This window comes from Halichoerus grypus, chromosome 15 (genome assembly GCF_964656455.1).
Source record: "Halichoerus grypus chromosome 15, mHalGry1.hap1.1, whole genome shotgun sequence".
NCBI classification, from domain to species: Eukaryota; Metazoa; Chordata; class Mammalia; order Carnivora; family Phocidae; genus Halichoerus; species Halichoerus grypus.
In genome coordinates this window covers 43,979,413-44,002,933 of record NC_135726.1, presented here as the reverse complement: position 1 = coordinate 44,002,933, position 23,521 = coordinate 43,979,413, and the positions used below count along the sequence as shown (strand labels likewise).

The 23,521-nt window shown below is 51.4% G+C and overlaps 1 protein-coding gene and 1 pseudogene across 4 annotated transcripts in view; both read right to left on the bottom strand.

Moving 5' to 3' along the window:
* WTIP (WT1 interacting protein) overlaps positions 1-23,521 on the bottom strand; it is a 44,172-nt gene that overhangs the window by 13,208 nt on the left and 7,443 nt on the right. Inside the window, exons 3-8 of one of the 3 annotated variants that reach the window (XR_013444437.1) lie at positions 16,135-16,202; positions 15,916-15,978; positions 15,621-15,751; positions 14,747-14,798; positions 13,852-13,920; positions 10,546-10,782 (exon numbers count right to left, since the gene is read on the bottom strand). Coding sequence is in view for 1 of the 3 variants with exons in the window: in XM_078063771.1 (XP_077919897.1) it covers positions 10,642-10,782; positions 13,852-13,920; positions 14,747-14,798; positions 15,621-15,751; positions 15,916-15,978; positions 16,135-16,202 (524 nt within the window). In the remaining 2 variants the exon portion in view is untranslated. Of the gene's footprint in view, positions 1-9,674; positions 10,783-13,851; positions 13,921-14,746; positions 14,799-15,620; positions 15,768-15,915; positions 15,979-16,134; positions 16,203-23,521 lie in introns of those variants that run through there. The other 2 variants (XM_078063771.1, XR_013444438.1) reach the window with 2 other exon arrangements.
* On the bottom strand, positions 2,654-10,572 carry LOC144380332 (beclin-1-like; annotated as a pseudogene). Its single transcript, XR_013444439.1, has 2 exons — positions 10,546-10,572; positions 2,654-3,721 (listed from the first exon to the last, which is right to left on the bottom strand). The product of XR_013444439.1 is annotated as a beclin-1-like (transcript).

The following is a 23,521-nucleotide window of genomic DNA, read 5'->3' as shown; positions in this document are numbered from 1 at the left end:
TTTTTCACCAAAAACAGAATGCAATAAACATCTTCAAATTCAATGTAATTAATAAGTAATTAGATCCTAATCACTATCAAAATTCCAATGGCATGTTTCACAAAAATAGAAAAAAGCAATCCTAAAATTCATATGGAAGCACAAGAGACCTGAGCAGCCAAAGCAATCCTGAGAAAGAAAGCTGGAGGCATCACACGTCCTGATTTCAAACTATACTACAAAGCTGTAGTGATCAAAACAGTATGGCACTGGTGTAGACACAGACACACAGATCAATGGAACAGAACCCAAGGTCCAGAAATAAACCCATGCATGTACAGTCCACTAATACTTGACAAAGGAGCCGTGAACACTCAATAGGGAGAAGATAGTCTCTTCAATAACTAGTCTCGGGGAAACTGGATATTTACATGCAAAGGAATGCAATTGGGGGCCTATCTTATATCACTCACAAAAATTAACTCGAAATGGATTAAAGACTTAAATGTAAGACCTGAAACCATAAAACTCCTAGAAGAAAACACAGATGTTACAGAACACTCAATGTGCAACATAGGAGAGAGAAAAAAGGTCAAAATGCTGGAACCCTGAATGTGAGTTGGAAGTATCAGTATAGGGGTGCCTGGGTGGCTCAGTCGGTTAAACATCTGCCTTCGGCTCAGGTCATGATCCCAGGGCCCTGGGATCGTGTCCCCCATCAGGCTCCCTGCTCAGTGGGGAGCCTGCTTCTCCCTCTGCTTGCTGCTCCCCTTGTTTGTGCTCTCTCTCTTGCTCTCTCTCTGACAAATAAACAAAATCTTTAATAAAAAAGGAAGTATTAGTAAAAACTCATGATTTATTTTATCCTTAAAAATGTGACATAGATGAATTCATATATAATATAGATTAGACGTAACACAGTAGAGGCAAAAAGGAAGAAGGTGAGTAAAAGTGCTATGGTCTTGAATTTGGGTTATATGTAAATTGTTACAACCACTTTGGAAAATGATTTCACAATATCTAGGAACACGAAATATTACACATACCATATGACTCACTGGCATATAACCTAGAGAAATTCTTAAATAGATGAACCAAGATAAGAGTTATAATAATGCACACAGATATGCTCTCTACGGAAGCTATCAACTAGAAACGACCCAAATAGCCATGTACAGTATGATGGTTACATCACTTGTGCTGCGCTCATCAATGGGAGATTACCCAGCAATCAGAATGAATGACTCCAGCCACACACAAACACATGCATGAATCTTTCAAATGTAAGACTGGGCAGAAGTAAACACAGAAGAGAGCCCACAGGGTGATTCGAGTAATCTAAGACAGTCCCAAAGCGTTCAATACTAAACAATAAATTGTTTAAGGCTACCTGGTGGCGAAACAATACAGAAAAGCACAGGGGTAATTAACACATCACTCAGCAGGCTCGTTATGCCTGAGGGGGTAACTACAGGGGGATGTGCCCGGAGCAGGGCCCATGTGGGATTCAGCTAATATATATTCTATTTCTCAAGCTAGGAAGTAGATCCCCTGGCACGTTCTTTTAAATTGTACTTACATGTTTTCTAGCCTCAGCATACATGATATATGTCTCAATATAAAATGAAAAAAGAAAAGGAAAACCATGACTCCAGTTGAACCTGGAGAGCAGCACGGAACTAGGGAGACTGTCAAACATGCTTGAACATGGGGGGATCTCGAACATGCTTATGAGCCACTCTCCCGGTGACAGTGGCAAGGAGACGTGGACAAATGCAGACCAGCGAGTTTCTGTTTGAGAACGTGGGACCACATTTCCTCTTGATGAAGACATATGGCAGGGTCTTGCCCCAGCCCTGAGTAGGATGGAGAAAGGAGACGATCAGGACCAAAGGGGGCTCAGCACAGCGCCGAGGGGTGAGAGGAGCGCCTGCAGCACAGGAGGAAGGGGAGAGCTGCAGAACGGCCATGAGACCCAGGGGAGGACTTGCACAGAGGGCTGCTCAGAGGGCCCTGGCCCTGGAAACCCACCTGCCACAGGGACATCCACATGGACATGGTCCTAGCAGTGAGGTCTCAGAAGGTCTGCAGCTGGCTTGGTGGTCCCCTCTAAGGAGGGAGCTGACCCGAGTCAAGGACACTGCTGTGACCTCAGAGCCAGACAAATGTCTGCCTGGAACCGCCAAAGCAGGGGCCTGGAGGTCTTCACGCATCATGCCCCGTCTCCGGGTCTCCGGGTCGTGTGGCCTCTTCCCAGCAGGTGGTCCCAGCTGTGCAGGGGCAGGTTTTAGGACACAAGGTGGGCCCACGCGTGCAAAGTCACACACAGCATTGCTGAAGGGACACAGACACTGTCCCCACAGAGGGACCCACGTACAAACTCCAGACACGCTTTATCCTACGTTTGTTCACCTGAGTGATAACAGTAACTTGCTTTTTTCTCAGGCTGCTGCAAACCTGTCATTACAAATAATTAACCCTCCCCATAATGTCTCAAATAGTAACGAACACCGTTTCATGCCTCCAGCAGAGCAGCCTGGGCATTACTACACGGCTGTACACGGCAGGTTGTGCTTCCAGAACCGACCCTCCAATATTTTAAAATAGAGCGACTTTGTGGACTTTTTTTTTCTTTTCTAGTATTGTAAACATATGCTGTTTGATATTATCTGAATGGGATTCAAAACATTTATTTTTGCAAACAGAACACAAAGCTTTTGGGGCGGGCATCGAAGGAGAAAAAGGAAGTCTGGCTACAAAACTATGCCCGAGCCAGACCCCACTTAAAATCCGCCAGCGTGAACCGGAGAACTTCGGGCCACTGTTCCATCGGGGTTAGACTGGGGTTTCATGGCGCCGAAGCCACACGACCTCCTGGGTCTTCAATCTCGCCTCCTGTGAGGAAGACGAAAATGGGTCTCTCCCTTTCTCCACCTCCCTCTTCGATCTGCCGCACAGCGCCCCAGAAAGCCACCATCACGTGGTCAGAAGTTCCAGAACAAGACAATCGCAGCAACTTGTGTTGTCCGCCAGAGGCTCCAGAATGAAATGCTTTCCCCAGGGGGCAAGTCGGTGCCTCTGAAACTTCAGACCCATCTGCCCGTCCAGGGAGTACAGCAGCAATGCCTTCCGGCCCCAAGCGGCGTTGACCTCATTCGGTGCCCCCAGGGACACTGGGCAGGCGACCCGGTCTGAGGGTCCCGATCGTACCGAACTGTCTGTCCTCTGTGCCAGATGTGAAAGGCTGCACTGAAGAGGCTGGTCGTCTGCAGCTGGCCCGGCTGCACCCGGACTTCGTGCACTCGGTTTTCCACCCTCCTCGGCTCACTGTCCAGTTCCGGCTGTCGTCGTTTATATGGGCCGTGTTCCCTCAGGTACCGAGCTGCCTCTGGATCCAGTCTCTCGGTGCAGCCTGGGCCCTCGCAAGCTTTTCTGCCAGTCTGGCTCCTTTAGCTCTGTCTGCAGCTATTCGGTCACTCTCGTTCATTTGCTTGAAGATCTCCAACGGTGTCTGCCGTCCTGACACGCATCTTCAGGGACATTGAGCTGGTCGAAAAGAGAATCTGTGCATTCCTCACATGGGGATGATCACATCTCTCTGGCCCAACAGGAGGTCAAAAGGGCCCCCGGTGACTGGTCTCTGGCTCAGGTTCTCCATGGCGCCACCACCGGATGCCTCCCCAGTCAGCGCAAAGCTGTTGGCACCTTCCGTATGCGTCATGGTGGCTGGGGGATGATGAATCTGCGAGACACACTATCCTGGTGAGGTTCAATAAATGACTCCTCTCCCTAGGTAGCCCCTTCCTCCGGGGTCTCTCCTGGTTTCCCCTGGAGCTGGGAGCTCCTGGGTGGTGATGCGATCCGTTTCCGGGGCTGGCTGCCGCCCTGACTCCCGAAGCTGGCCTGCCTGGCGCTGCTGGGCACCTCCAACCCCTCCATCCTTTGGGACCTGGAGCCAGCACCCCGGTCCAGGCTTCCCCGGCGGCACCGTGGCCTCTAGAACTGCTACCACCCCGTCTTCAGCTGCTTCCCCATCTGCCAGACAACAGTAACTCACTTTTACTGAGCATTTATTATGCACCTGTTAGTGTGCCCAGTGCTTTATATGTACTGACCCATTCCCTTCACCAGCATCCACCAGCATCCTTGGAGCCAGATGCTGGACCAGGGGCTGGACCCAGCTGTGACTGCTGCAGCCCCAGACCCTGTCGCTTCGGAGAGTGGGGTCTGGTGGGCAAGACAACCCTGGGATGCCTATGGCGGGGGGGATACATGCTCTTAGGGACATGGGCAGGCAGCTTGAAACAGGCCTCCGCATACTAAAAGAACTCTCCCTGCCCCAAGCCCCCTTCCCCTGCTGCACCTCTTCCCAATACACCTGAAAGAGCTGGCTACGCTTGACGCTTCCTCTTCCTTCCATCCCCTCAGCTCAGTGGGCTCCAACCTACTTGTGCCCCATCACGGCCCTGCAACAGCTTTATTCAGGTCACGGTGATCTCCATCTTTCCAAAGCCCCTGCTGCAGACCCTGCCCTTTTTCTGCAAGGCTTCTCCGATGCCACCTTAATCCACCCTCCCTACCCCGCCAGCCCACCTCACCAGCCACTGCTGCTCCATCCCCCTTGCCAAGAGTTAGATGTGGGGCCCCTTCCCTTTTCTGTCTCACTCTCCTTCCCTGTGATCTCAGCGATGATTTCGAACACCTTTCGATCAACCAGCCCTGACTTCCTCCCTGAGCTCCAAACTTAAATATCCAATTGCCTGCTCCACGTGACAGACACAGTGGTGTCTGTCCTTTGCCTCCATATGGCAAAGCAGAATTTTCCATTTACACTCCCACATGGAACCTGTTCTACCATATCTTCCCCTCCAGGGAACGGGGAATATATCCAGCCAGGTGCTCAGTCCAAAAGCCAGTGAGTTATTCTTTTTTTCCCCAATCAGACCAAATATAACAGTCTTTTTTAATTACTTTTTTTTTTTTAAAGACGAGAGAGGGACGCCTGGCTGGCTCAGTCAGGAGAGCATACAACTCTTGATCTCTCGGGGTCGTGAGTTCAAGCCGCACGTTGGGTGTAGAGATTACTTTAAAATAAAATCTTTAAAAGTAAATAAATAAATAAGAAGAGCGAGAAGAAGGAGGGAAGGTGGGCCCACCTCACAGCTAAATGCAAACTTTCCCCCCTGACTCCTAGGAGGGAGACCGCACCACTCCCACCCAGGGCTCCTGTGGTCTTCCCCTAGGACCGTGGGGCTCCTCACCCACATGAGTGGCTCCTGACCCCCATACATGACAGGGTGGGCCCCCTCTCTGCCTCCCAGTCCACGTGGTACCGGCCTGGTCAGTCTGTCTCCTCGCAGACAGAGCCTTCTCTGCTCCCTGCGGGCACTCCTCTCGGCCAGTGGGCCTCCCTCCACTTCCCATGAGACCTGTTCCCCACATCGGAGGAAGGCCCCCTCCGCAGGGTCACAGTCAACCACATGGTGGGCATGGCAGGAGAGAGCTGAGCCGAGCTGGGAAGGCGGAGACTCAAAGCCCCCATCTGGCTGCAAGGACAGCGGAGGGTGGCTGAAATCGACCCCAGGCAGAGGGCCCAGCGGAAGAGGCTTTTGGCAATCCTCCCAGCGCGGCTGGCTCAGGGGGAAGAGCGTGTTTCCCAAACAATCTGGGATTGAAGGAGGCTGAGTAAACACTGGGCCTGGTGAAATGCCCCTCCTGGACTTGAGCCCCACCCTCAGGGTCCGCAAGGCTGACCGAGGACAGGGACACGGATGGCCCAGGCACTGTCCCAGGGAAGTGAGCCGGCTGCGTCACACAGTGCCTGGGCAGATGCGTGCTAGCAGCTTCAGGCCCAGGAGGTGGTCTGTGAGGCAGTTACATACCCCGTGGACAGCGCAGGTGTGTGTGGCACGCGGGCGCACCTGCACAGGTGTGGAGAGGAGGGGCGCTGGCGTGGGACAACAGGAGTGACAGGTGAGCATGTCACAGTCACACCAGCACCACTGCTGGCCACTTCCTTGCCAAGTACAGATGTTTCAGGACCACAGTCCCGCCAGCCCAGGGAGGCCCGGGGGGGCCCCATGTCCTCTGCAGGACAGGAAAAGGTCAACTGTGACACCCCCACCCCCAGGCTCTGGGAGGGCAGCCCAGCAGCGTGCTCAGGGCCAGAGAAAAAAGATGGAAAGGGAGAAGGCACCCTGCGGCTCCAGCTGTGTCCCTCGGGTTCTCCAGGTTCCCCGGGACCCCACACCCTCCCTGGGCTCTGTCTCCAGGAACCAGGCACCTGGTGAGTGCCCACTGCCTCCGGATGGGCCTGCTACCCCAGGAGACACTGTCACACAGAATCCCTCCCCGGATGGCTCTGGACCAGCTTCCCCACCTCCACCCGGGCCACAGCGGCCCCTCCCGTCTCCGAGCCCCCCACCTCGGCCAGAGCGTGTACCCCTCCCCAGCCAGGGACCCCCCCCCACGCCCACTCAGGGTGCGCAGAGCCCCGACACCCACACACCATGCAGGGCCAGGTCCTCCAGAGCGGCCCTGGCTGAAAGGTCACCAGCAAACTCCCGGACCTGCCCTCAGACCCCAACCCACGGCCCTGCTGGAGCCCCTGCAGGCGGAGCCTCCTCCTACCCCCACCGCTGCCGCAGCCCTCACCCCTCCCGGGGAGCATCTGCTAACTAGAGGCGAGATGGGGGTTGAGGTGGGAGAAGCTGGTGGTGAGCAAAGCCTCATGCGTCACTGCTTCTCCCCATTAGCACCACAGACTGGCCCACTGACCCCACGTCATTCCTTGGCCCACGCTGCTCTCCAGAATTCTGCTTCTGTGGGTTTCCATGCCCTGCCCCTCCCAGGTCCCATGAACACTGCCCCAACTGCCCACCCCTTCTAGCCCCACCAGAGCAAGCCCACAGAAGGCACTCAAGTTCATGTACAGCTCAGCACGCTCTCATCTTTGTTTCCTGGCCAGAGAGCAGCAGGAATCACTGACCAGGAGGGGTCAACACCATCCCCTGCTCCCTCAGGACCGTGAAGGCACCCCAAGCCCACGACCCACTCCCAGAACCCTCCAAGAGCCCACCATCGCAGACACACACACACACACACACACACACACACACCCGGGAGCCTATAGTCAAATACAGGATTTGGGCCTTTTCTGTTTGTGGGCTGGCCTCCACAGGGTCTCTGAGGCTGAGAGCCCTCCAAATCACCTGGCTCTGGGGGCACCCCACTTTGTAGGAACAGGTGGGGAAAGGACACCAGGTTCTCTTGGCCTCATTCCATTAATTCAACCGCCCTCCCTTTCTCTCTCCCCCTCTTGCTCATTGTCTCTCAATATCCTTCTCAATCTCGCTCCCCACCATTCTCTCACTCAATCTGTCATACAATGTCTCTCTCTCTCTCACCATCTCTCCTGATCAATCTCTCATGCTCTCTCTCAAACATGCACTCGCTCACACACAATCTTTCTCAGTATCTCAGGGATTCTCTCTCTCTCTCTCACACACACACACACACACACACACACACTCGTAGCAGGGACCCGCACTCAAAGGCCTGTGCGTCTAGGCAGGCACCCCAGCACACAGGCACCCCTGGGAGCGTACCGCCTGGGACACACCTGCACACACCCGATGTGTGTCTGTGTAAACCCCTATTCTTGGGACTTTACATCCCACGTCTGGCTCCTCCATCAGGCAACTAAGGCTGCACTCAGACTTGCAAACCAATGCGGTAGTGGGGTCCTGAGTTGAGACCCCAAAGGCCAGGGCAGTGTGGAGACAAGAGTGAACGGCCCAGACCGACCCCGGCCCGGAGAGCACACCGTCGAGTGAGGAGACAGACATCAGTATGACACACCAAAGGACAGCAGTGATCAAAGGCAGTTAGTGCCACCAGGTGCCAACATCCAGGGAGATATCCTGAGGGCAGGTGGCTTTGGCACCCAGGGCTGGAGGGTCATGGGCAATCTACCTGGCTCAGAGTCTGGCTCTCACATGGCTCCCTCAGCCTCAACAACCATCAGGTCAGCATAACTCCTGAAAACGGACTGGAAGATGCTGCTTTGGGAAAATGAGCTTGGAGAGCAGGGACCCCAGATTCCGGGTTTTCGGTGCCGTGTGATACCTGGAAGCCTGATGTATTCCTGTGGCTGAGAGCTCAACGATTTAACCAGGAAGGAAAGCGGATCCAGGCAGAGCCAACAGCGTGTGCGAAGGCTCTGCGGTAAGAGGGGCAGTGGCGGTCACCAGTCCTGACTGACGCAACACAGAGCCCTGGAGCCCAGAGAAAAAGAGCCAAGTGTGGCCCGAGACGAGGCCACTGCCCCCAGGGCCACGCATTCCCTTGCCCCTGACTTTCAACAAAGCATCACCCAGGAACTCGGAGTGGGCTCCACAACGTGATGACTCCCCCCCGCTGGATTAGGGAGGTGCTGTAACCAGGCTGGAGCAGGTGTGGGTGGTGACCTCCACGGCCGGGAGGTCAGGGGCCACCTCCACAGCACACACAAAGGCAGAGAAAAGAAAAGGGCTGAGTTTGCAGCAAGGAGAAACCAAGGGCAAAGCAGCTTTGACGTCAGAAGCAAAAAGAGAGGACATCCAGAAGAAAGCTTTGCAGTAACTGGCTAGAAAGCAAAACCACCCAGCTCAGGAGTAAGAGAAAGCCAGAAACAGCCTCCCATTCCTGAAATGTACTCTCTCTTGCCCCGTTGCGATCACTGCCTCCGAGAAGCCACCTGATCTTATCGAAGTCCCCTTCTCAGAAAACACACACTTGGGGTGCCTGGGTGGCTCAGTTGGTTAAGCGACTGCCTTCAGCTCAGGTCATGATCTCAGGATCCTGGGATCGAGCCCCGCATCGGGCTCTCTGCTCAGCAGGAAGCCTGCTTCTCCCTTTCCCACTCCCCCTGCTTGTGTTCCCTCTCTTGCTGTCTCTCTCTGTCAAATAAATAAAATCTTTAAAAAAAAAAAAAAGAAAGGAAAGAAATAAAACACACACTTCCCCCATCCCAGGACAACCTCTGCGTTTAAATAGATACTTGGTGAACACAAAACTACCCGTGTACTTGCTCCCCTCAGTCCACCAGGGGAGCCCCGCAGCTCCAGGCCTCAGCCCAGCTGGCCCCCAATGGCTGCCACTTCCTCTCCGATGAATCCCAAAAGGCAATCCGGGGCAACGTTCTGTTCTGATTCCTACAGCCTTGCTTCCCCGGCTGTGATCCTACAAGCAAAGAGACCACATCTAACAGGGGAGGGCAAGAGCAGTGGCCAGGAGCAGCTCACTGGTGACTCAGGCACAAGTGGACTTAAGTCAAAATATCCCACTGATGGGTTACCATGATTAGGGGTCTCTTGCCGCAGGGGCCACCCACGGGTACAAATCCAACATAAGCCATCGCTGAGATGTCCCAGCTTCCCAGTGCTGATGTGCACTGGTGTGGGACAACAGGAAAGAAAATTAATCTGCGTTTCCCCAAACCACATTTCATTAGGTCACTGCTCTTCAGACACGGACACAAAACCCCACATTATTCCGAAGTCCGAAAAGCAAACACATATTTTGAGATTTTACAGGGATTTATACAAAAATAGTTAAAATACAACGTTTTTACTGCCTGAAAACTAACTATATGATCTCCCAATAGGACATTTGTGAGTTTCGTGTAATTTGTCTAAGAAATAACAACCGTGGGCCAAGTTTTTAGAAGAAAACTATATTCTCTTAAAGAAAATGAAAATATTCTCAAAGGACAAACTTAATTTAAGTCAAATCATACGCTTTTGTCGTGGAGCCTGATACACAGAGCGTTCCTGCAACAGGTGTTCGCCCTGCCACGCGGACAGGGCGCCCCCTCGTGGTCCCTCTTGACCGAGAGCCCTGTGGCTGGAATTTGCGTGAGAAGGTTCTTTTCCCAAGGCTGAAGGATGGCGAGCGGAGAAGGCCGGAGGGAGGGGTGGTCCCCAAGCCAGGAGCCAGGGATGGGGAGACCCAGGCGGGATGGTGGCTGAAAACACCCATCAGAATCCCGGTGACCAAATCCCACTGTGGCCAAAGGCAGGGCTCCTTGGCAGGCCCCCGCTCCCTAAGGGTGTCATTCTTCACTCCCTCCTGTGACCCCACCCGCACAGGACACCCTTCCCACCCACCAAAGGCTCTTATGAGACACGCAAACACGCGTGCCCTCCGCCAACCCCCGCCTGCCAGACCACCCCTGCCCCCCCAGGAGAGGTCTGAGACGGGGCCCCTTCTGAACCGGGAAACGGGGGGCCAGTGGGAGGAAGGGAGAAGGCGGCCCTGCACCCCGCGCCCCTGCACGCGGTCTGGGAGCCGGCCCGAGGCCGCGGGGCGCAGGGGCCCGGGAACGGAAGGCCGGCGTGGGGCGGGGAGGGGGGGGCCGGGCAGGGCCGGGAAGGAAGGAAGCGGCCGGAGGAGGCACAGACGGTGAATAAATAGAAGCAGCTCCGCCCCGGGGCCGGCCCCTCGGACGACAGCTCGGTGGCATGTGGGGGGTGGGGGGGGAAGCGGGGCAGCCGCGCCCCCGGGACACGGAGCTGCGACACTGACCTGGTCACCCATCCCGCCCGGGCGCGCTCTCTCACACACGCACACGCACACGCACGCACACGCACGCGCGGCCCCAGCGGGGCTCCCCGTCGGCGCTCAGAGCTCCGTGACGTGCACGGCAGGTGAGGGAAGGGGGCCGGGCCGGAGGCGCCGCAGGTGGCAGCGGCGGCACAGCAGGTGGCCCTCCAGGGGGTAGCAGCGGCGTCCGTCCTCCCCGCTCAGCTGCAGCCCGCAGTCCTAGGGAAGAACACAGCCCCAACCCCAGAGTCAGCGAGGGGGGCACAGGAGAGTAATGGGGTGGGGCGGATCTCTGTCTCCCCCCCCCCCCCCCCCCCGCGCAACTTCCGAAGGACTTTGGCTTTGGGGGCGGGGGATCTGGAGCCCAGGGTCGGCCACAGCCAACCGGAGCTGCCCCTTAGACTCCCAAAGTAGCGGGACACCAGCCTGGAATCTGCTGGAATCTGCAGGAGGGCTGGGCAGTCCACGGGGGCATCAGCCCAGAAATGTGATGGCTTTTAACAACAACCGATTAGGGCGCCGGGGTGGCTCAGTCAGTTGAGCCTCCGACTCTTGATTTTGGCTGAGGTCATGATCTCAGGGTGGTGAGATGGAGCCCCGCGTGCGGCTTCCGCTCAGCGGGGAGTCTGCCTGTCCCTCTCCCTCTGCTCCTCCCCCTGCTCACTCTTTCTCTCTGCAATAAATAAAATCTCAACAAACAACAGGTTATGTCTCCCCGGGGAGTGCAGATAACTAGAAAAGAGAAGCGGACCCACAGCTGAGCCACAGAGGCTCCCACATGAAGCGGAAAGTAGAGGAAGACCTGAGCCAGAGGGATTTGAGGGGAAAATAAAAATTAGGAAAACCAAAAATGGATGGTCCTAAAGAAACAGTGAAGAGAGTCACGGAGGGAGGGTCAGCGTGCAGAAAGCCACCGAGAGGTCAGGACAGTGACAACTGAGAAGTGTCTCCTGGATCCTACCACACAAGGGTCACTGGTGACTGGGGGGAGGCGGATAGGTCAGATACCTGACCCCAGCACCTTAAGAGATGGAGGAGAAAAATCGGGAGAGATCAGTAAACAAGGAGTTGTGTTTTCTGTCCTGTACCTTACCGTTTTCCCACTGCAGTATATTTTATAGGCTAATTGTCTCTGTGTTAACAAGTGGTGAGATTCTTACTGGACCTCGGTAAATGACTGGCAAGAAGCAGGAAGGGCAGCATGAAGGGTGCACTGTCAAGACTGGGGCAAGGCCAACTGCCCAGCTTCTTCCTTCCTCTGCCCCCCAGCCCAAGGAGACCCCTATGGTCACACTCTCACCACATCCAGAGCTAACCTGCTTTGACATTTGTTCCCCGAAGGCCCTGAGACCAACACCTGCCCCGCTCCACACAAGTCACATTCCAGGAATGTCCCTGTCCTGCCACCGGACCCTGACCGGGCCCCACCACTAACCACCACGCTCCAGAGAGGGGCCGAGCAAAAGGGCCTGGAGTCTCCCTGGGGACAGCAGCCCCGAGGCTCTGGCTGTGCATCACCTGAAGCTCACCTTGTTCGTTGGCTCTCAGCATCAACCTTCCCTGTGCTTAGCGGTCATCCCCAGGAAGCAGACAGGATGCTCTGTTACGTCAGAGGGGACACTGTGGCCCTTCTGTAGGCCATGCTGGCTTCTGTTCCTCCTTCCCTGGTCCCCCAGCAGGATCCCAGTTCCCACTGGGCCACCTGCCCCACCTGAGGCCACCTGGTTCCAAACAGACCCTTGACTGCTACTGAAGATTTCTCATGGACACCGCTTTTCACTGGGGCCCTAAACCCAACGTGCTTTTCTCAGTTTCTCTCCTACCTCCGTTCACTCATTCTCAGCCTCCCCGTATGGTTGCTTTGCCTCCATGCACCCCCTAAACATTGGTGTTCCTTGGGCTATCCTGAGCCCCCGCTCCTGCCCCCACAGCTCTCTCTGGAAGACTTCATTCACTCCCCTGGCTTCACCTACATGTTCGTGATGAGACTCGGGTGTCCAGCCATGACAGTAACAAGGACTGAATGTCCCATCCTACCTTTAACAATGAAAAACCAGGTAAAAGATACGAAACACTGATTCTCAGACCCCGGACGACAGACAAGCAGGTCAGTGATCTCTGAGAGAAGGGAGATTCGTGAGGTGAGCCCTACAACTGCCCCAACTTACTACCTGAAGAGACTGTCCAGGCTGCCCAAAGAGGGCCCACTGGTCTCCCTGCGTTGAGAATCTGGGGAGGCCAAGGCAATGAGAAACCACAGGGCAGAGTATCAGAGAGGAGAGAGCTATGTGTGCCCACGACTCCCAAATTCCTACACTTGCAGCCAGAGTCTTTGAATTCCAGCACGTCTAGCTGCCCCAAGGACAGAGTCTTTGAGACAGCACATCTAGCTGCCCCAAGGACATCTCCACCCAGATGTCCCCAGTGTGCCAAATGAGAGCCTCTCTCCCTTCCACCTCTCGCCCTCACTCTCTCCTGGAGCCCTAATGGACAACTCCTAACCCCCAAACTGCCCCGTCCAGTCATGGCCCAAGTCCAGTCCCTTTTAACTACCTGACCATCACACAACTCAGTGTTCTACCCTGAACCCAAGACCACAACCTTGACTCCACCGGCCTCCCCAGGCCAACGCCCTCTTCCTCTATTCATTCTCTGCATGGCAAAGAGCACCCTTTCCAAAAATGGTCATGCCATCGTGTCATCCTTCTCGATCATTCTCCACCATCCTCAGGATAAGTCCACATGCCTCAGCTGGTTTAGCCTTATGTCCCCAGCTCCTGCCAACTTCTCGTGACTCAAAACAACACAGTCACCTTCGCACCTAAGCACATTCTGCTTCCACTGCCTAGAAATGCCTTTGTTACGGCCCCCTTGGGTAACTCATTCATTTTGCAAATCTTAGCTCGGGTGTCACTTTCTCCAGAAAGCCTTCCCTGATTCTCCAAGGCCTCCTATGTACCCTGACAAGTCACCTTGATAGCAATGGTGACCCTATACGGATACTGCGCGAGCACTCATCGCTGCCATAAGAGGGGGGACTCCTTATTTTTATTCTCTGTACACCCCCAGCACCCCACACACTGTAAATCCTCAGTAAATAGGTGACTGAATGGGAAACAGGGGCTGAGAACATATCTTGGGGAGAAGGGAGAGGGCTCCCTGGGGAGGGCGGGGCGAATGGGGCAGAATCATAAAGGAGGAGGTGGGCCCACAGAACACAGAGAAAAGGAGCTGCAGGTGGAGGGGGGCTGCCCCAGCCACCAGTGTTCCCGGGGGCCCCAGGCTCACCTCACAGTGGTAACACTCCACGTGGTAGTCTCTGTCCATGGACACCACACGGATGGTGGTCTCACAGCCCTGGAGGATGAGATGGGGTTTGCACGCAATCAGCACACTGGGGTTTGAGGCGCACACACCTACACAACACGGTCTTGGCACGGCAGACGTGCATTCACGCCCACTTTGCTGCTTCCATGGGCGGGACACACGCCCGGACATCCTCCCGCAGCTACGCCTCACGACAGCATGCACACGCATCCGCGAGAGCGGTCACGTGGGTGTCAATGTGTGTACACACGTTCTGTTCCATTCTTTGCAGTCAGGAAAGACCATGGCCAGGCCTGCTTCCCCAGGGTACATAGGAGGCCTTGGAGAATCAGGGAAAGCTTTTTGAAGAAAGTGACACCCGAGCTAAGATTTGCAAAATGAATGAGTTACCCAAGGAGGCCGTAACAAAGGCATTTCTAGGCAGTGGAAGCAGAATGTGCTTAGATGCGAAGGTGACTATGTTGTTTTGAGTCACGAGAAGTTGGCAGGAGCTGGGGACATAAGGCTATACCAGCTGAGGCGTGTGGACTTATCCTGAGGCCTTATCCGATGCCAAGAGCCGCCCCACCCGAGGATGTCTCCTGCCCGGACTGCATCCTTCCCTCGCCTGCTCCCCCCACCACCTCACCCTGCACCGCTGACAGACCCTGGGAGTGATCCTTCTGTCCATGGGCAATGAAGCTGAGGGCCACCATTTCTAACGCATGCAGGGACTCGTGGGCACTTATGGGCCTGAGGGATATGGGACCAGGAGCATCTGCTCATCCCTCCCAAGACCTGGGGCCAACCTGAGCAGAAGCAGGCCGAGGCCGGGCTGGGCCAGGCACCTGATCATCTCCCAGTGAGTGGTTCCTACCTGTGCAGGGAGGATAGGACGGGCACAGGAGGCACATTTTGGTGCAAAAACCCTGGAGGAATAAAGGAAACCAGAAGTGACCAGCTGAGTGGCGAGAGGCCAAGGGCGGCGAGGCAGACCCACCCACAGTAGCCCCTTGACATGGCCCAAGCATCAGGACCCCTTTCCTTGTGTGGACACACTGGGCTGGGCACCGCCTCTGTGGTGCCTTCTTGGCCTTTTATCTGGCTCCCCAATTCACATCCACCCCATCACCTCCTCCAGGATGGCTTCAGGTTCTCCCTCCCCTCTCCCTCACACTCCCTGTGAGTTCCCTATCCCCTAATGTCCAGGTTTGGGCCTCCCCTCGCCGAGACCCCTGCAAAGCCTGGCTGCACACGGAGTTCCAGGGATCTGTGCAGGGCACCCACCCCATGCAAGGCAGTAGCACGGGACCAGAGCTCAGAGGGCCGGGCCTGGAGCTCCAGCAGGGGAGAAAGGATTGGCTGCTCATCACAGCGATACCAGACAGGCAGGGAAAGGATGGCCGCAGAGACCCCAAGCCCCCACCCCAGGCGGAAGAGGCCTAGCCTGTCACTGGGAGCAGAGAGGCAGATGTGGGTGGGGCAGCCAGGCGAGTCCTCCCGCCCCCACTAGGAGGGGGAACATGCAGGCAAAGGCAAGGAGAGGAAAGAGACGGCTGGTGGCTGAATCATGCAAGAGAGGGCTCAAGGCAGAGATCCATGCCTTGCCCCCACACCAGGGGAGGCTGGAAGTGGCAAGGCCAAGAATGGAGAGAAGACAGACAGGCCAGTTGGAAAACTGCTTCCGGGGGAGGCAGGAGACACGGCGGAAGTCCCACCTGCCCCCCCCTGCCCCCACGCTGGCTACTCACGTGTGATAGTCTCTGACGCAGTAGATGTTGTTCTCCACGTCCACGGTGAAGGGCACCCCGTCCAGGCACTCGTTGCACACTGAGCACCGGAAACAGCCTGGGTGGTAGGACTTCCCAAGGGCCTGCAGGATCTGGGGGTGGGAGGCACTGAAGGGTCAGTGCAGATGGAAGGCTCAGCACAGCCCCCGGAAGAGGCTCTGGTTCTGAGCCCTTGGCAGGTCTGCAACAGGTGAAAGGGTGGGTCCTAAGACCACCCGTGGCAGAGGGGTTCCAGGAGTCTGGGGGAGGTTCTCACCATCTCCATGATGAGGTGTCCACACACGCTACACTTGTCAGCTGTTTGCTGGAACCCGGAGTACTGAGAGGGGACAGAGGATCCGGAAGGTCATGTGACAAAGGGGCCCTGGCTGCCCAGCCAGCACCTCTTCCTGGCCCCAGGCCTCCATGTGAAGCAGGAGGGTTGCCTCCCCTGCTCCCACCCATGGCGCCGGCCGGGCACCCAGCTCTGACTCACCAGGAAGTCCTCCTGGCAGTAGACTTTCTCACCCACGTTGTAGAACGCCTTCCCTCGAAGTCGTCTGCCTGCAAGGACGAGGATCGAGAAGGGGGTCCGTGGGCCACTGGAACCCGGGGATGGGGCCCCTGTTTCCATTTCTCAGGACTCGCCTCCAACAGATGAGAAGCAGATCATGGGCAAATTTTAACATTTCCCTTTAATATTAGGTTATTACTGTGCTAATAATAAATTTTTTTTTTTAATTAAACAGAACACGGGGTGCCTGGGTGGCTCAGTTGGTTAAGCATCTGCCTTCAGCTCAGGTCATGATCCTGGGTCCTGGGATCGAGCCCCGCATCGGGATCCCTGCTCAGCGGGGAGCCTGCTTCTCCCTCTCCCTCTTACCCCTACTCATGCTTACTTTCTCTAGTGCTCTCTCTCTCAAGTAAATAAATAAAATCTTAAAAAAAAAAACCCTACTAGAACTAATAAATGAGGGGCGCCTGGGTGGCTCAGTCGTTAAGCGTCTGCCTTCAGCTCGGGTCATGATCCCTGGGTCCTGGGATCGAGCCCCACATCGGGATCCCTGCTCGTCAGGAAGCCTGCTTCTCCCTCTCCCATTCCCCCTGCTTGTGTTCCCTCTCTCGCTGTGTCTCTCTCTGTCAAATATATAAATAAAATCTATTTAAAAATTAAAAAAAAAAAAGAACTAATAAATGAGTTTATCAGGGTTCTAGGATAGGTGGTCAGAAGGTGAAAACCAAGTATCTTTGTATATTGCAATAACAAATGGTGGGAAAATGAACTTGGAATTTTTAAAACTGCATTCCTAATAGCATCCCAAAAGCCCTGCAAAATACTGAGGGATAAATTTAATAAAAGACGTTGTGTGACCCTCACCCTGCCAAACCAGACTTGGCTGAGAGAAATTTCAAAAGACCTCCGTAAAGAGAGCGCTATACTGCTGGAAGACCGCTCTCTGCTGAGACTCTCACATTTCTGCCCATCTTACCGAGGACCGGCAGCGTTCGTTCTGAATTACCTCCCCGAGGACATTTGTGAAACACACTGCTTAGAAGACAGAGCTAGCTTCTCTCCCTCTGAAGTAGAAAGCAGGTTTTGTCTGCTGTCCATTATAATACAGATGTGTTCCTCAGAAACAAGGGTCAGAGAGCTTTGCTGACTGCCCATTATAAAACATCAGGGTTCCCTCAGTTCAGGGTTCCCTAGCCTTGACACAGACCTACTACATGTGCAGCACCCACCGGGGCCCCTCTGCAGCACCCCTGCGGGACTCGAGGGCATGCAGCGTGATTCAGAGGTGAAGCTCATCCTGTCTGCAGCGCTATAAGCCTCTGCCCCAGGGGGCTCGTGTCTTCAGTCAGCATCAGCGAAACAGTGGCAGATAAACATGTCAGCTTACAAGTAGGGAGAAAAATCTCAGTCCTTGACAATCATCTTCATGGCTTCAAACATCCTGATGTCAGTTCTCCCCAAATTGATCTAGACTTCAATGCCACGCAATTAAGATCCCAGCATTCTTATTTTTTTTGTGGAAACTGACATGCCAATTCTAATTTGTTTGTTTTTTCTTCTTTCAAACCCTTGTGTTGAGGGCTGACTTCCAATTCTAAAATTTATATAAAAATACAAAGAACCTAGAATAGCCAAATAATCTTGCAAAAGATCAACAATGCTGGAAGACTTACACTACCTATCTGAAGACTTCAAGTAATCAAGACCGTGTAACACTGGGGTAAGGAAAGACAGAAAGATCAGTGAAACAGAAGAGAGTGCAAAAATAGGCCCATAAATATTTCAATAAACACACAAGTGGGAAAGCAAACTCTTTTCAGCACATGGTGCTGTGACAAGTGGAGAAAAAAAAAGAAATATGGAACAAAAATGAAACTCAATTCCTCACCTCACACTATACACAAAAGTATATTATGAGGGGCGCCTGGGTGGCTCAGTCGGTTATATGTCTGACTTTGGCTCGGGTCATGATCTCGGGGTCCTGAGAATGAGCCCCATGTCGGGCTCCCTGCTCAGCGGGGAGTCTGCTTGTCCCTCTCCCTCTGCCACATCCCCCCTCCCAGCTCGTGCTCTCTCTCTCACACTCTTGCGCTCAAATGAATAAATAAAATCTTAAAAAAAAAAAGCATAATATGAAGTGGGTTATCAACCTAAACATAAAAATGAGAAACCTAAGAGGCACCTGGCTGGCTCAGTCAGTGGAGCATGTGACTTTTGATCTCCGGGTTGTGAGTTCAAGCCCCACATTAGGTATAGAGATTATTAAAAAAAATAAATAAACTTAAAAATATATAGATAGATACAGATATCATTAAATATATTTTTAAATTATCTATAAGAAAATAGGGGCGGGATGCCTGGGTGGCTCAGTCATTAAGTGTCTGCCTTCGGCTCAGGTCATGATCCCAGGGTCCTGGGATCGAGCCCCGCATCGGGCTCCCTGCTCAGCGGGAGGCCTGCTTCTCCCTCTCCTACTCCCCCTGCTTGTGTTCCCTCTTTCGCTGTCTCTCTCTGTCAAATAAATAAATAAAATCTTGAAAGAAAGAAAGGAAGAAAGAAAAGAAAGAAAGGGAGAGAGAGAGAGAGAGAGAGAGAGAGAAAGAAAGAAAGAAAGAAAGAAAGAAAGAAAGAAAGAAAGAAAGAAAGAAAGAAAGAAAGAAGAAAATAGGGGCACCTGGGTGGCTCAGTCAGTTGTTGTCCGACTCTTAATCTCAACTCAGGTCTTGATCTCAGGGTCATGAGTTCAAGCCCACTGGGCTCCATGCTGGGCTTGGAGCCCACTTAAAAAAAAAAAGTACTATGAGAAAATATTCACAAAACATACATCTGAGAAGGATTTGTACTCAGAATATATATGTTCCTACAACTAAATAATAAAAGACTTAAAGTAACTCTCAATTCAAAAGCTGAGCCAAAGACCTGAACAGACTTCATAAAAGAAGATATAAATGGCCAAGAAGCAGAGAAAAAGCAGCTCAACCTTATTAGTCATCAGGGAAATGCAAATTAAAACCACAAGATACCACTTCACATCCATTAGAATGGCTAAAATTAAAAAGACGAAAATGCCAATTGTTGGCAAACATGTAGAATAATACATCCCTAACATTTCTAGTGGGAGTATGAAAATGGCACAACCCCTTTGGAAAAGTATGGCAATATCTTACGAAGTTAAACATACACTTAGCCTATGACCCAGAAATTCCACTCCTTGGAATTTACCCGAGAGAGAAATGAAAACATTTGTCCACAAATGACCTATACGAGAATGTTCACAGCACAATCTATCAGTGTGTGAATCTACCACAACTTGTGGTAGATTCATACAATAAAATCCTACTCGGCAATAAAAAGGAGTGAGCTACTAATAATATGTGGATTAGGGGCGCCTAGCTGGCGACTCTTGATCTTGGGGCTAAGCGTGAGCCCCACGTTGGGTGTAGAGATTACTTAAAAATAAAATCTGTAGGAGTGCCTGGGTGGCTCAGTCATTAAGCGTCTGCCTTTGGCTCGGGTCATGATCCCAGGGTCCTGGGATCGAGCCCCGCATCGGGCTCCCTGCTTGGCGGGGAGCCTGCTTCTCCCTCTCCCACTGCCCCTACTTGTGCTCTCTCTGTGTCAAATAAATAAATAAAAGTTTTTAAAATAAATAAATAAATAAATAAATAAAATCATTTAAAAAAGATACAGGGACTTAAAAAAAAATAACATGTTTAGCAAAAAAAAAAAAAAATCAGCCACAAAATAGTATATAATCTACGACTTCATTTATATGAAGTTCTAGGAGAGACAAAACTAATCTATGGTGGTAGAAATCAGAACACTGATTGGGCAGATGTGATGGGAAATACTGGGCATCAACTAAAAAAGGGCAAGATTATAGAGTTCCTAGGGTGTTTAAATTTTTCTGTATCCTTGTTAGGGGTGTGAGATACATAAACATATACATGTATCCAAAGTCTTGGAACTACATACTTAAGATCTGTTTGCTGTACCATCTGTAAATGGAACTCAGTTACACACACACACAAAGATAAACTTGAAACATTTTGTGCCACAGTAAAGAAGTGCTCGAAGACCGATGGAGACTTGCCAAAAGGGCACAGGGACCAACCCAAAAGGACCTCCTCTGGCCAAATTTGTGCATCAAAAAGAGTAAGGACTGTATTGCAAAACATGTCATGAAAAAAAGTCCATGAGTCAAAATACTCATAAGAGAAAAACAATTTTGCCCCCATTCAAGTTTAAAACTTTTCTTACTAAAGTTTGAAAATACGCCCTGGGAAAATCCCCCTCTACACAGACCTCACCCAATTCCCACAGACAGACCTCCACAATCAAAAATGATGAAAACATGTGAAGAAATAAGGTATCATGGCCAAGAGTGAGGAGAAACAATAAACAATTGAAGTAGGACTTCAAAGACATTAGATATTAGGATTATTGGATACAGAATACGAGTATTTAATATGCTTACAAAATAAAAACAGATGTCCAAAACCTGAGACTACAAAGACTTCTTGGACAGGACGTTAAAAGCGGTAACTGAAAACAAACAAAGATAAATTGGACTTCACTAAGAATTTCTCTTCATCAGAAGACATCATTAAGAAGGTAATGAAGCAAGAATAGGTTAGGAAAAGAATTTACAACACATATATCCAACACAGAACTCGGTATCCAAGATGCATGCAGAACTCCTACAAATCAATAAAAGTCAAACAACCCAATTTAGAAATGGGCAAAAGACTTCAACAGTCATTTTACAAACAAAGGCATTCAAATGGCCAACAGACATAAAAAGGTATATGAGTCTCCACTACTCATCAGAGAAATTCCCATTAAAATCTCACTAATAGGGGCGCCTGGGTGGCTCAGTCGTTAAGTGTCTGCCTTCGGCTCAAGTCATGATCCCGGGGTCCTGGGATCCAGCCCCGCATCGGGCTCCCTGCTCCGCGAGAAGCCTGCTTCTCCCCCTCCCACTCCCCCTGCTTGTGTTCCCTCTCTCGCTGTCTCTCTCTGTCAAAATAAATAAATAAAAAATCTTTAAAAAAATAAATAAATAAAATCTTTAAAAAAAAGGAAAGAAAAATAAGTATAAAGATCTGTCAGGGGACATAGACACAATACTCACAACAGTTTTATTTATAATCACCAAATTATGGTGATCATCAGTACAGCTTAAAAGTCATGCACTGATGACTGGAAGGGACATAAGGTAATCTTCTGGGGTGATGGAAATGTTCTATACCTTGATCTGAATGGTGATTACATGGGCACACAGACAGGTACAAATGTATCAAGCTGTAATACACTCAAGATTAGTATGTTTTACACTCTTCATATATTTTCAATCTTGATAAAAAGCAAGACACTATCAGAAGTGTTGAGGCAGATTTGAAAAAAGAACCAAAGAGAACTTCTAGAAAAAAAAAAAAAATCCAATCAATGAAATGAAAAACTCAATGAAAGAGTTCAAAAGGAGATTAAACACAGCTGAAGAGAAGAAAATGAATGATCTGGATTCTAGTTTCTGGAAGACAGATCTGAGGAAATTAAACAGAATGGGAGACAGAGAAATGGATAATATGAGAGGAAGAGATTAAGAGACACAATAGAGGGGCACCTGGGTGGCTCAGCTGGTTAAGCTCAGGTCATGATCCCAGGGTCCTGGGACGGAGTCCCACATCTGGCTCTGAGCAGGGAGCCCGCTTCTCCCTTTCCCTCTGCCCAACCCCTCCCCCCTCCGCTTATTCTCTCTTTCAAATAAATAAATACAATCTTTAAAAAAAAAAAAAAGACACAAAAGAATGAGAAAGTCTAATACTCCTAATTTGAATTCTAGAAATAAATAATAGAATGGGAGAGAAGCAACTTTTGAAAATGAAATAGCTGAGATCTTCCCCAAATTGATAAAAGACCTGAATCTTCAGGGGCACCTGGGTCCAGGCTCAGTCATTTAAGCCTCTGCCTTCAGCTCAGGTCATGATCCCAGGGCCTTGGGATCAAACCCCGCATTGGGCTCCCTGCTCAATGGGGAGTCTGCTTCTCCCTTTCCCTCCCCCCTGTTCATGCTCTCTCTCACTAGCTCTCTCTCTCAAATACATAAATGAAATCTTAAAAAAAAAAAAAGAGTCGCATGCTCTATTGACTGAGCCAGCCAGGCGCGCCTACATTAATGAATTTTTTAATGTGAATCCACCCTAGGATTCTTCAAATAAACTCAACTTGGACAGAATGCATTATCTTGATAAAACACTGGTGAATTCAGTTCCGGAGGAAAAAAGACGGGAATAAAATAAATAGTACCAAAAAAAAAAAAAAATTCCCAGAACTGAGGGGGCAAGTCTCCAGTCCTAGAGGGCTCTGTGTGTGCCCAGTGCACCCACAATGGCTAAAAGCCTACACCAAACACAAATCAGATATCCTAAGTCAGGCTTCTGTATTGTACGACGTCAGAAGCACCACTGCGTTATATCTACGTAAATGGCGCCACCGTGTGCAGAACATGGCCATTTCCAGAGGCCATTATAGCCAGGATTTGTGCAACATGACAGTCCTCCTCCCAAGAGCTCCCCAAAGGAAAACCTGGATCACACACACACAAACGCGAATCAGGATGGCATCAGAATGTAGCCGCGACAGTGGCTGCTGGAAGATGAAACCATGACTTCAAAATGCTGAGGGAGGGGTGCCTGGCTGGCTTAGCCCTCGGGGAGTAGGACTCTTAATCTCAGGGTTGTAGCCTCAAGCCCCATGTTGGAGGTAGAGATTACTTAAAAATAAAATCTCTAAAAAAATAAAAGGTTGAGTGAAAATTGTTTCAAATTTGGAAATCCATTCCAAATCTAGTATGAGGGTAGAATAAAGGCATTTCAGACATAGCAGAATTCAGAACACTGACCTCCCATGTGCCCTTTCTGAGAGAACGATAGCAAAATCTTGTAGGCAGCGCTTCACAGCTTTGATTCCTTCCTTCTCCTCCAAGTTGTTCAGTATCCAACCTTACCTCAGACAACCTGGTTCATTCAAGGGAAACCTGAATCCACTCCCATTATCCATGGATGGGCTTGACTAGTATAAAGATAACTCCTCTTCCCTTATTACGGTATTATTCAGAGACTCAGGCAAGTCAGTCAATCATAGCCCTCCCCACCACTCAAGAAACTGGTTCAGGAATGGATGTGTGAGATGCTCTGGCCAATGACATACAAAAAGATATTTGCTAGGTGCTTTCTGGGAAAGAAGTTTCTAAAAACATAACTAGAAGAGATGCCCCCTCTTCCTCCAGACTAGTGGGGTATCATAGAAGTCTCAGACATTTCACCACCATAAGAGAAGTTGCCCTAAGGAAAAAGCCAAACCCAAG